Source organism: Pseudoliparis swirei, chromosome 15 (assembly GCF_029220125.1).
Source record: "Pseudoliparis swirei isolate HS2019 ecotype Mariana Trench chromosome 15, NWPU_hadal_v1, whole genome shotgun sequence".
Classification (NCBI taxonomy): domain Eukaryota; kingdom Metazoa; phylum Chordata; class Actinopteri; order Perciformes; family Liparidae; genus Pseudoliparis; species Pseudoliparis swirei.
Window position 1 is genome coordinate 10,348,242 of NC_079402.1, and position 14,142 is coordinate 10,362,383.

At 43.7% G+C, this 14,142-nt stretch overlaps 1 protein-coding gene across 2 annotated transcripts in view; it reads right to left on the reverse strand.

Moving 5' to 3' along the window:
• trabd2a (TraB domain containing 2A) overlaps window positions 1-6,751 on the reverse strand; it is a 70,205-nt gene extending 63,454 nt beyond the window's left edge. Inside the window, exons 1-2 of one of the 2 annotated variants that reach the window (XM_056432349.1) lie at window positions 6,627-6,751; window positions 3,212-3,772 (exon numbers count right to left, since the gene is read on the reverse strand). In XM_056432349.1, the coding sequence (XP_056288324.1) occupies window positions 3,212-3,772; window positions 6,627-6,719 (654 nt within the window). In that variant the 5' untranslated portion in view covers window positions 6,720-6,751. Of the gene's footprint in view, window positions 1-3,211; window positions 3,773-5,065; window positions 5,458-6,626 lie in introns of those variants that run through there. The other variant, XM_056432348.1, reaches the window with a different exon arrangement.
• Window positions 6,752-14,142: the final 7,391 nt, after the last annotated feature.

The window sequence follows — 14,142 nt, forward strand, 5'->3', positions numbered from 1 at the left end:
AGACCTGTTGACAAAACCCAATTTCAGCCACCAACTTTCTTTCTGTGATATCCATCACAACAAGTCTCCACGTGTAAACACCAGAATGGTGTGTCAATGTCTTACAAGAGACCAATATGGCCGTTATGAAAATGATTCATGATGACCTCCTACTTTTAATTCATTTGTCATTTCCCAATAAAGGGTTGCATAATGAAATGCTTCACCCAATAAAGTATATATCCAAATATTAAAATGTGTTTGTATAAAGACTGCAATACACAGGGAGCGGGCTCCTATTTAGTGACCAAACAAGGCCACATTTACCCAGGATGCAATTTGTGCCCCAGTGTGTAGCTCGCAAAGTGAAGTTAAACTGTTACGATGGGCATTATATCAATGGGTGGAATCTGACCCTGGACTACACATTATAACCTGTGCCATGCTATGTTTGGAATCAAATTGTCATAAATCAAGCTTTAAAAAAACAAGTCATTCAAGTCCAGTCATTTTTTGCAAAACCACAGAAAACGGTTGCATTATTTCTAATGACGACAATCATTAAAGGGATCTCATCCAAAAATCACTCCGAACCACTGAATTAAAATAACACAAAAAAAAAAGTTTGCATCAAATTTGCCAAAAATGAAACAAGTGTGAAAGAATCTGAGCAATAATGACTTCACTGTTCATCGTGTGAAAAAAGCTTCCTTAGTAGGAGTGTGTGCGTGTGCGTGTGTGTGTGTAAGTGCGTGCGTGTGTGTTTTATTAATTATGAACACAAGCTGAATTGTATCATCTCATCTCAGTCAGTCGGAGAATAAAATCCTATCTCCTTTGCGATTGTTAACTCATACTCCATATGTGTTTATCATGACATAAACATTGCCCCATTCTTCATCCACAACTCAAGAGAATGCTAATAAAAGTCCTGGGTGGTTTTTGGCAGAGACTTTATGTCTGAAGGGCCAAAAAGGCCTGCTTTAAAATAACAACACTTAAAGCTTCTGGGTGTTAGGGTAAGTGGTCAAGTGTAATCCCCTCAGCTCCTGACCAGCATTTGCAGAAATTCCTCAATAATACATAACATGATTTCATAGTGACTGCTGCCTTTAAAAAATGTTTGCAATACTGAAAGGGTCACCGAGGGGCGCAGTGAGACAGGCAGACAAGGGGACGTAAGTGTGCTGGGTCCATTTTTTCTGGCAATTTCAGACTTGAGCCATTAGGATCAATTTTTCTTTAATAAAAAAGAGCGCGGCGAAGCACGGCTGAATGTTTGTACAGCTGATTATGAACACCACACCTTTCTCCACAGGACTACGCTATGGCAGAGAGAGGAAGGGACTGAACTGAAGGCCTCTGTTATGAAAATAAAAGTGAATGTGAATCCATACATCTGGTCATTAGTACTACACATCATAGTGCTGGTGCATGTTAGTCAATGTGAAGCCGAGTAGGTTTGGCATTGAGTTGAAACAAATTTAAAAAGTGTGAGGGGAAGACCCACCAGCTACGTCACTCGCACCCCTGACACCTGTAACACACACTGGATGCGCCGAGGCGTTGCACCCATCCTTATTGTTCTCCCACTTTCATTACAATGATCAAAATCAGCCAATACCAGGTACCGATGTAATATGCAATGCTGTGATCCTGAAAATTCCCCACTGTGGGACTAATAAAGGATTATCTTACCTAATCGTATCTTATATCAGTGCCCTTTTTGGCCCAAATGTAAAACCTGTTAACCTCCCTGTGTGGAAGTAGTTACGATATGTGTAAGCTAATGAATGTAAAGATGGAGCTACACATGAATTCTTAACGATGGAGACTTTCATACCGCAAGATGCTTTTCAGGCTTGTTTATATTTTAATTATAGCCTGGTGTTTTATGAATATAAGTTAATTCTGCTGCTGCACTACATTGAAAAACAGCGCAAGAGGAGAAATATTTTAATTAATAGGACACAACTAGACTAGACGGCATAACTACGGATATTGAGCCCGCCCTGAGTATTGGCCAGTACCAGGAGGAGGGAAAAGGACAATTGTTGTAAAACTTTGAGTATCCTTTCACCTGCCAATAACTGAAAGGGCACATAGGCCTCGGGAACTCAATTCAAATAGTAACTCCTGTGTTCTAAAATGTTGAAGGCCCTCTCTGGCAGGACACAGTGGCTCCACATTTTAGAAGAATGCACCACACTTCTTTTATTTAAAAAAGACTGGTTTATGGGATCGGTATAATACACTTAAAGTAAACACATCATTTGGTAGTTTCACGTCTAAGAACAAATTACTTCATGATAACTTTTCTTCATAGAGCTTTTTCTGCCTGCAATATGCTCCCCACCCACCAACATCGAAAGTAGATTTTCTTTTAGAAAGTATCTTTAAAAAAAAGAATGAATCTCAATAATACCAGTTTAGGTATTGTTGTTTTGGTGCCGTTTTTTGGCTAAAACAGACCCAGGAAAACTAGGACCTGTGCATTTGTGGAAGCTAATGGGGATCAAAATAAAGAATATAGAATATGGTTTATAAAATTGCATAATTTCAATGCATCAACCTCGTATCATTGCGAACACATCATCATGTGCGGGTTGTCGACTCTAATACATGTAACACACACATTTGCTGTCGTTGTCAAGACTTACGGTTTCACAGTAAAGGCCTACCACTCTGTTCCTATCCAAGGGCCTGCATTGTGAACCACATGCAGGAAGTGGCAGCGTGATAAGCAGTAGCTTCACTCCAAGTGTTCAACAATGTACAAACAAACAAATGTTTGACAATGGGCCTAACACACACACACACACACAGACAGACAACTTGGACCAGCAACAGACCCGAGGGGTGATACGTACTGAAGTGCCTCTTCAAACGGCGCAACCACTTAGCTTCGGGGGGGGATATAATTGAACAAACTACATTGTCACCGACAGAAAATCAGAAAAGTGATTCATGATTTCCACCTCAAAGCTTTACCCAAAAGACCGCAGCGAATGAATGGATTATCTCTAGGATGAATGCCAACAGTTTATGGGCGGTTAAACTGCAACGATGCAAATCTTGACAATTACGGTGTGGGAAAAAGTTGAAGAAAAAGCAGCCATACGTTGTTAAGTATAAGACGGACTGACTGAAGCGTGCATTTCATACTGCTGACAGGTCAAAAAGGTCAAAAATGGCGGAGCGCCGCAGCCAGTAAGGACAGTTTCAAACTCACCTGGGAGAAGTTGAGCCCGTTGAGTGGATGGCACTGCTCCTCCACCTTCTCGACAGCCCCCGTCCTCTTCCTCATCCTCTCCGCCTCCTGGGCCAGGTACAAGTCCAGCACCGGCACCCCACGTGTCTTAATATCGGCCTCAGTTAACGAATTCACCATCAGCATCACCCAAACGGGCCGCTTCCTCTCCCAGTTGCCAGCGATGGCGTTGAAGAGGTAATCGGCGTAGAGCCCCTTCCCTCTCTGATCCGGGGTCATCCACGAAGGCATCATGAGTTTGACATACTCAAGGTGTCTTTTAAGTCTCCGATAGATGTCTCTGGGCAGGACATCCTGCAGGTTCTCGCCCTGAGGGAGCAGCTGGCAGCTGGTCAGGGCTGAGATGGTGTATGGGTCCGTCAGGTCCAGCTCAAAGTAGATGATGTTGCTCTCCTGGAAGGCCTGCTTGGAGTTTTCAGGAATGAAGTCCCAAACGCGCGTGTAGGGAACGTGGATCGTACCGTAGAAATACGAGGGAGGGTCACGTCTGATCGTCCACAGGAAGGAGTTTAGGTCGGTTTGCTGGGGGGAAGATAGGAAGCAACGAACCATTACTTTCAGTATGATCATATTCTGGTTAATGATTAAAGAGAAAAAATAAGTACATTTGCCCACGTAGTTGCCTTCTAATTGCTTGTTTTATTGACCGACCATTTTAGACCAACATTTTTTATTTTACAATTATATAGAACACAAAAGTTTTACATTTTACCCATGAATATTAGAAAGTCAGAACCAAATGATTGGCATTAAGAGGAGAGAGAGATCAATACACGAGCGGTGAAGTGACAAAAACATGACTATACAAGAACCAAACCGGGCTGTCTGGCACCAGCCAGCCAGCTCTGTCTGTGAGAGGCTGTTTATGAGACGCACTGCTAACAGACTGATAATGGCTTATTAACAGGCCACTTAGGACCCAAGTGCCAACAAACAATACACAAGTCAGGGATTGTTACACTGTGAACCCAGCGTGTCGCATCCTCCTGTTTCTGCTGGATCTGACCTGAGATGCTCTGCGTGAGTTTAAGAACATGACCGACTGAGATTGCAACGTAATCAATAAAAGGAAAGTTACGTAATCCAAGCTATTTGTATTTTAAACAATAAAAAGAACAGAGTTAGTCTTGAAAGGATGGCCCTTTCCCAAATATACACACCTAGAGTGTAAAGACATGTTACTGAAAGCCAATACACAAAACTAGTGCTGGTACAACTAGTTGATTTTGCGATTAGTAAAAGAAAATCAATCATATTATTCATTTTGATAACTGATTGACCTTGTGTTATTTATTTGGCATGCCAAAATACACTACTACCAGCGTGTAATGACAATATTGTTGTAATATTATTTTGAAATTATATGATTTGAGTGTCTTTGGATTTTGGACTCCGAATTAAAACTATTAAAAGACAACATGTTGCGTTGTGGGAACTTTTGATGGACACTTTAATGCTGCTTTTCCTCTTGTTTTGGAGAGTTACAGGTTGAAGAAATAGGATACAAATAAAAAATCAATAATGAAATCAGACATTAGTGGCAGACCTAATCAAAACATAAGGGCTTCAGCAGGCAATGTCGATTTGACCATTTCATTAACCTTCCTCACTAGTGGGAACCCGCTTCACGAATTAAACAAGTCCCAGTATGGTGCAACTGGACACTAAGCAGTTGTAGCGAGGGAGTATGTCAAACGGCAGAGAGGGAAGAACACTCTTCACTGCAAAATAAAATAAAATGTGTTGAGAGGTTCAGATAATAAGTAACAGTTGGTATTGACAGCTTACAGTGTGGTTCCTTATTTCAGGACTTACTTTCTTGTTCAGCTCGCAGTCGTCGGAGTCCTTCAGCCTCCACTGGTCCGCTCGGACCAGCAGTATCACACAGGACTGAATGAATGCGCCCAGAGAGCCCCGCATCGTCGCTCTGTCCAAAGGGTGCACGGCTGCCTGTGTTCGCCTCGCAACGCGTCGCAGCGGCTATCCCCCAGAACGCATGGGAGAAGTGCAGCCTGCCTACTTCCACAGCTCCGGCTCCATGCGGTCGCGTAAAATGAGCTGACAAGTATCCGACAAACCGCCGGACAGAGTCATGCTGGCTCGAGCCCTGGACACCGACGCGCTGCTGCTGGTTCACGTGTGTTCTCTGGGCGAGGGAGAGGCAGAGCTGGTCACTGGAGTTTACGCAGGGTCACAGTACTCTCTCTCTCTCTCTCTCTTGCTCTCTCTATCTATCTCTCTCTCTCCCTCTCTCTCTCTCTCTATCTCTCGGCAAAAGTGTATCCAAGGGGTTCAAGGGTTTCAAGCCAGAATGGAGCAGCAGCGCACGAGTGTGAACGCGCCGGGAGCCCGAATAAAGTAAATAATCATAAATAAAATGTTTTTTAAAAGTTTAGTCGTGAGGCTGGTGAAGATGAGTCTGGCGTGAATGAACACAATGCATCGACGAGTTGGACTTTTAAAAGTCAAACTTCTCTGCACACACGCGCAGTCTGTCTGCCAAGTCCTCACTGTTTGTATTTGCGACCTCTCTCTCTCTCTCTCTCTCTCTCTCGCTCTCGCTCTCTCTCACACACACACTTTCACACACACTCACACACACCCCGCCCGCGATGAGCAAGTCTCCATTCACCTCATTCATGTCAATAAAAACAAGGTGTGGAAGCCTGCAGACCATTACCAACACTACGCTTTACAACGACACGAGCCATAATGCCAATAACGCGCTGTATCATTATTTATATAGCCCGATCAATAATATCCCGTAGCATTGATTTCAATTCACAGTTGCTCGTTTAATTAATTTCCAGTTCCAGACTGATGTGGTGTCCTGTCGTCACCCTGTAGGAGGCCTACGGGCAATCAAGGGTGCCAGTGGAGATCCCGAGGATAGATTATGCCCTGGAACTTAATGCCTGACAAACTGGAGGCATTTGCATGAGAAAACCCGCAATAACAGCGCCTCGCTCTGCGTGTTTCATCACAGCGCAGACACGGAGACCACGGAGCTCCATCTCTGTTGAAGATCAGCAGACTTTCATGCGGCAAACGTAGCCCATTGTTTAGTCTGATAATCCCCATCCATGCATCAGGACGCACGAGACGCGGCCTCTACAGTTTGGTGACCCTCGTGGATCCATAACTGTAGCAAGCACTGCGCACTCATATTTAGGCTCAATCAAGAAAAGTGTCATCTTTAAAAAGGCCCAATGGTGTTTTGGTGGGAAATAGTTCAAAAATGACTTCAGTAAAAGATGACATTGAACACCACTTTGGTTTGGGTTTTAAAAAAGTAGGAGGGAAACATATTATCTTCGTAATTTTGTATATTATTGCCGTGTTATAAAGACCGAAATACACGAAATGATGCAAGTACCTGTATGGAAGCTTGGATATCACCGTGGAAGGTTTCAAACACCAGACTGAAGGCGGATCTATGCGCTCCGGTTCTATGCGCTGGTGCAGTCATAGCGCTGGTTCACGCACGGGGCAGCGCGCACACGTCGGTGTTGTCAGACGTCTGAGTAAATACAGGACGACTTGTTGACGCAAAGAACGACTTCGGGGCTTCACGTTGTAGACAAAGAGCAGGCTGCAGAGGAGTGATGAGGCCGGGACGCCTGGAAGGACAGATAGCAGCAGCCCGCGGTGCGCGGGGAAGTCACATGACTGTGACAATCCTATTCAACGTGATAACATTTAATAAGCTTCTTGGCTGATAAGGGGAGGACAACATTTACCCAGTTTAACATGGAAATGAAAACAAGCAAACTGTGACACAGGTGCCAGACTATATTTAACAAACCGTTTGTATTGGCCAAATTCTACAGCGTTTCTGTCCACTTGTGTAATTAGGACCCATGTTCTAGAAAAGGGGCCCTGTTCAAGCCCCCCCTAGTGGACACACTTGGTTTTATTTGACCATCTGTGCAATTCTCCATCTCTTTCTTTATATGATACGATATGATATATACCTTTATTCGTCCCACAGTGGGGACATTTTAAAAAATCACAGCAGCGGTGCACATCAGAGCATTAATACAAATAATTATAAAACACACTAAATACTAAAAACTAAATACGAATACTAATACTAAATATACAGGGGGAAAACAAAGTAAAGTGCTGAGTAAAGTAAAGTGCTGAGTTTGCCAGGATCTCCAGCGATCTACTGCAGTGTGTTGTGCAGCCTGACAGCAGCAGGAAGGAAGGACTTGTGGTCCCTCTCCCTCAGACACCGGGGAGGAATCAGCCGGTGGCTGAAGGAGCTGTGCAGAGCTGCGAGAGTGTCATGCATGGGGTGGGAGGTGTGGTTCATCAGGGACGAGAGCTTTGCCATCATCCTCCCGTCCCCCACCACCTCCACAGTATCCAGAGGACACCCCAGCACGCTGCTGGCCTTCTTTATCAGCTTTACCAGCCTCTTCCTGTCAGCCGCTGCCATGCTGCTGCTCCAGAAGACCACTCCATAAAAGATGGCTGATGCCACCACAGAGTCAAAGAAGTTAAAGTTGTAACATCTCTGTGCTTAGTTGGAATTTGAAACACCAAAAGAGAAGGAGGAGCCAGAAAGACGAATCAAGGATGAAGAATAAAAAGACAAAGACTGTGAGAGTGATGACTTACCAGCATGCTCTGGTCTCAAGACTTCCGGATGCGGCTGGTTCACCCTCACTGGTGTCAAAACATCTCTACTTAATGTCTCATTACATTTCAACTTTCATTTCCCTGACTGAAGAAGGGTCAAGAACCCCTGCTTAGAGGGGAGACAATAAAGGATTGCGTGCAAATGTAAACTAAAAAAAATGCTGCAAGTGCACATCCCAACATCTTTTATTCAAGATTAATTTTGTATTCAAGATTAATTTTGACCGGAAAAAATGACCAGTGACAGTCCCTACACTTTTTTAGATTAAAATGACTTTTTTCTCATGGTAACCCTGTCCAAGGTGCTGCCAGATCACAATGAAAGAGGCACGAATAATGTTGTGTGTGTGTGTGTACGTGTGTGTATGTGTGTGTGTGTGTGAGTGTGTGTATGTGTGTGTGTGTGTGTGTGTGTGTGTGTGTGTGTGGGGGGGGTAGATCCTCTTTGTTGTGCATCTGTACCTGCAGCTGCTTCCTCTTTAATGTCCGAAAAGGTGGGGAACATGAGATTTGTAGATGGGCCCCAGAAGCCACACGCACACACACACACACACACACACACACACACACTTTATTTCTACTCCCCACAAACCTCACGGAGGTTATTCTTTTTAAATACTCATCCAACTACATCATCCTCTCTAGCTCTGGGCAGCATTAGGCACATATGTCTGATATGATAACTGCTGTGAAGTGAAACCACATATTTCAGCTCTTCACTCAATCAGCTGTTCAGTCCCAGCTGATTGAGCTGGGACTGAACACCCCCCTGTGTGCTTGGATCCTGGACTTCCTGACTGCCAGGCCACAGGTGGTCAGGTGACACAGACACACCTCAAACCCTCCCTCTGAACAGGATCCCCCCAGGTTCCTCCCTCAGCCCCTACTGTACTCCTGTACACACTGTGTGGTGGCCAGGTGCAGCTCACCATCATCATCAAGTTGCGGATGGCGGTGGTGGTGGTGGGCCTGATCCTCCGACAACGGGAAGGCCTACCTGGAGGAAAGTGCCTGACAACAGCCTCCTCATGAATGTCACCAGCCTCCTCATGAATATCAACAAACTGGGAGGAGTACGCTTGGACTTTAGGACTCACCACTGGGGATTAACGGGACGGGATTAGAGGGACTTGAGCGGGATAAGGTGAGAGAGTCCACATCACCGTGAGTCCCACATCATCAACACTCTGGCAGACAACACAGACACTCTGGTCTGGAAAGGCAAGGCACCTCAGGCGCCTCTACCACCTCAGGCAGCTGAGGAAAAAATCCTCAGAGGATCCTTCGGTCTTCTAGACCTTCTGCTGAGAGAGAGAGAGCGTCAGACAGAAGGCATCAGCTGCTGGTTGTGCTGCTCTCCTCGGGACAGGAGGAAGGCTGGAGTAGTGCGTTGGCTGACGAACACTGTGGGGACACTCCCCACCCCCAGGATGGAACTTGTGCAGTGCAGAACCAGAGCCAGCAGGATCATGTGAGATCCTCACCACCCCAACAACGAACTGTTCAGCTCAGGCGGGCGGGCAGGCGCCTCCGTGAAGAGAAGAGAGAACTGAGGCAGTTTCTTTTCCTTCAGGCCAGGCATCAGGACCTCCAAGACAGACCATCCCACACCCATAGACCCACACAACACACATCACACACACCACACACACACACTACACACACTTACTGTGTGTATTTGTTGTTTTATTGTAAATAGTGTGTCTTGCACATTCCTCACATTGCCCTGCTGAGCATTTTTCATTCCTGCCTGTGTGTTGTGTGTAAAATCATACTAAATGTGGGATGAGTTATGCGGTTCACAATCAAAGTGTTTTCATAACTTAAAACCATATGATACACTAGCGTGGGGGGTGATGAGTAAAAAAATTAATACAAGTTTTTTTCAGGTAACTATAGCTGTGATACTTTTTATTTTTTTATTTTATAGTGGCGGCCATATCAAGATTCTGTTAATTGATATTTAGTTTTAAAGGTAAAGCTGAGACAACATATTGTGTTTTTTTTTCAAACAGATTCAACAGTTGTAAAAAGTCCTCTTCTTGCTTTGGATATTTTATTATGAATTAATTTATTTATTCAAATGTTGACTGAATCCAGCATTTGTATAACCCTTTACATGTTATGTAATGATTCATTAAAAACATATAAAATAGTCTTTTAAATAATGAAACTGTAGAAAATTCAAAATGATCCATAACCAACACACTCCAACATGTATTGTATTAGAAAGTATTAAGTCTGTTTGAAGCCCGTTATGGACTTCAGTGACCCCTGTCAATACTGATACCACGGCACATCTGTACATTTCCACTTTAAAGTGGCTGCGTTTGTGAAGATCAAATAGCCCTGGGATCTACTGAGGGTTCCAGAGCAAACATCTGATTATGCCTCTTCAAAAGGATTTGACGAAATGGAAATGACCACATATGTTTCATTTTATAAGGACTGGGAGGAGGATGTTTTTGATCCTGTCAGGCGACACAACTCTGTCCGTATCTTCAGAGGAGTAAAACGATGAGATTATTTATTTTATACTTGTCTTCGTAACACAACCCTGTTATCTGATTGGTTGAAGTAAAGGTGGAAAAAAAGAGACAAATACCAATAAACAAACAGTGAAAATATGTGTGTATGCAAAGTTGCAAGTGCTTCCAGATTGCAATCTATAAATTACAGTAATTGTATATGTCTGCGTGCGCACTTTGATTAACACATTCCTGATGTTCTCATAATCCTGGAAATGGACCACGGAAGACACGACTGTCAGTTAGACAGATGTATCCATTCGTGTTACACACGAGATGAGAGGAGGAGAAGCAGCGTAAGCCTTCCAGTCATAGCTTGAGTTCATGTGACTCAGACTTTTGACAGATGGTCAGTCATATGGACCGTGGTCTACTTCCCACACACGCCATTACACTCTGATTGAAAAGGCCTGGCACGAGTATCTGCAAGTGTCTCCCAGTATGTGCAACATAATGACAGTCTGGCATGTGGCCTGACTTCCCCGAGTGCCCTTCTATCTGTTCACGCTATTGCTACACTTATCGTTATTCTTATGGTATTGGTAATTGTGCAGTAGTCCATTACTAATCTTAGTAGTGGCTAGCTTAAAGCCCTCTGAGGTAAATTCGAAATTTGTGATATCGGGCTTTACAAAATAAACTTCATTGAATTGAACTGAATTAAATGTACAACAGAAGCGTAGCTTTGTTCATCTTGGTGTATGGACTGGGAGCAGAGAGGGCTCACTCTTGCTGCGTTGTACAGACTAAACAAACAAGATATGACTTAGAGGTATTGGTACACCATCCATTCTCATCCACTTATTCCGGGATCGGGTCGCGGGGGCAGCAGACCCAGCCGGCTGACCCAGACTTCCCTCTCACCCGCAACATTTTCCAGCTCATTCTGGGGGATCCCGAGGCGTTCCCAGGCCAGCCGGAAGATGTAATCCCTCCAGCGTGTTCTGGGTCTTCCCCGGGGTCTCCTCCCAGCTGGACATGCCTGGAAAACCTCTAAAGGGAGGCGACCGATCCGCCCGTCGATCTCCCGCTCCATCTTATCCTCACTCGTGAATAACAACCCGAGATACTTGAACCCCTTCGCTTGGGGCAGGCTCTCTGTCCCCACCTGGAGGGAGCAATCCACCGGTTTCCGGCAGAGCACCATGGCCTCAGATTTGGAAGTGCTGACTCTCATCCCCAGTGAATGCCGGAGGTCACGGTCCGAGGATGCTAACAGGCCCACATCATCTGCAAACAGCAGAGATGCAGTCCAGAGATCCCCAAACCTGACCTGCTCCACCCCCAGGCTGCGCCTATATCCTGTCCATGAAAATCACAAACAGGTTCGGGGATAACGGGCAGCCCTGGCGGAGGCCAACACCCACCGGGAACGTGTTTGACTTAATGTCGAGAATGCGAACACAGCTCCTATGGCGTACAGAGACCCGATAGCCCGTAGCAACGAGTCCAGAACCCCATATTCATGCAGCACCCCCCACAACAATACCAGAGGGACCCGGTCGAAAGCCTTCTCCAAGTCCACACTGCACATGTAGACTGGGTGAGCAAACTCCCTGGACCGCTCCAGTATTCACAGTTCCACGACAGGGACGGAATCCGCACTGCTGGTCTTGAATCTGAGGTTCGACGGTTTTGGTAGATGATTTTTATAATTTTCGTACTTTGGACATAATAAGTTTGGACGTTATTGCTATCTATGCTAACCGTCAGCTGCGTGCAGATTCATATTTAATGGACAGACATTCGAGCGGTACGTTTGTCTTCAATCTGCACAGAAAGTGTCATTTGGGGATTGTGTCATAAAAGATATCGGCCACACTTGAATAAACTCGATAAACGGGCTGCAGGATTAGCGTCTACAGGTGTCAAAGCAAACTGAGTATCTCACAGGTGTCTTCAGACATCTCCTGCTTACCTCAATGTCGACTGACTTCAGCAAAAGAGTATTTCAGTAGAAGTAACGTACATTTTTAAATGAGTCTCAATCAGATTTCTGCTTTAGTTAAGTCAATCTGCTTTTTTGGATTATATATCAATCTGTCGTTCCCATAACCTACAATTCTCATTTCAGTAAAAGCGCATTAATTAGGTTTCTCTTTGTGTTGTGCGTCTGACGTCATGACGGCCACATCTTTCTAGAATTTTTTTGGAGCCGCCATTTTCCCATGTGAAGGTGACTTGGATAAAAGGTAAGTCACATGCTAAATTGAATTTTGGCTGTACAAAAACTGTAATATGTCACGTATAAAATCGGATCACCTGAATTAGTTAGCTACATTGTTTTAAGTATTAAGTTACTAAGTATTTAGTTAGCAAGTAAACTGGCAACATGTCGGCACAAATTGTCAAAGGGACACACACAAACATCCAAATTGTTATTAAGAAAGGGACATTTTCTCAGCTGTAGTAATTACATTTTTTTGTAATATTAGCCATGTTGGACATAATCAGAAACATGTATGTAATGTAATACATGGCAACAATACACAACATATTGGATCAAATTGATACACCTCTCTCTGCGGGTTGAGGTGTGTGGTGACATCCAGACAAGAAATAGTCAGCACATACCACATCAACCAAATGTTGTGTTCTGATTACGATGAATAATGAACATAATCACGTTAAAAAACACAAACACAAATGTTCGGGCGAGTAAACTCACGCTAGTTAGAATATTTTCGCAGCGCTTTGGTTGTGAAGGCAGCTTTGAGATAGGTGCCTGTTTTTACCAAGTTGCACCGTTCAATTGCGTCATAGCTGCAGCAGCTATAGCTGGTTATAGGGGTTCCTGTTGAGCTATAATGCTGCGTTCACACCAAAGTCAATGCACAGATTCCGTGAATTGTTGGCAGGCAGTGAGAATAGAGCGAAGTGAAAGATTCACCTCACGCCGAGTTGCGAAAGCCAATCTGCGTTGAGACGCTGCGTCATCGCTGACGTCGTGTGGTTGAATCTAACTGCTGCTGCTCCGCAGGATGTTTTCGCGAGCTTTGGGTGTGAACGCAGCATCAGAGGGCCTTGGCACTAAAGTTTTACTTGATACTGCTGTCATAACCTTGTGTTGTGACTTATATATACTTACATAGTATGTTGTTGCATTACTTTGCACTTTGTTGAAACCCCTTTTTAATCCATATTAAAGAAAAATAACATTTGTGGGTGCACAGTAATATTCACAGTACTGTTTGTTACGTGTGTTTGTAAAAAAAAAAATGAAACAAATGTACACATGAAAACAAATGTAAAATATATTGTCTTTTTTTTAAACATTTATATAATAAAGTTTGAAAGACATCAGATTTGAATGTATCATTTTTCTTTCTGCCAACTTAAAATTGTAATGTGGGGACAGGTATTTTAATTGAATCGAACAAACTAAAATTTCACACTATGGTTACTTTGCAAATTACTTTCCCTGAAACTATATTATTGGGTTGTAAAGGAGCAGCATTTTAATTTTGGATCAAGCAAATAATTGAATTGGATGAACTGGAAAATATAACTTGAGTTAACTTTATTTTAAGTTGGAGCACTGTAAACACGATTTTAAGTGGTCATTACTTATAATTCCATGTTTTGTCAAACAACTGTGTCATTACTAAATATATTTAGTTGTTTGTACTAATCAGTTGAAAGTGTAGAGCACTGATTATATTTAGCAGAGATAACTTTGTATGTTACGTTTCTGTAGGGGGGGGGCCTGTTGGATTA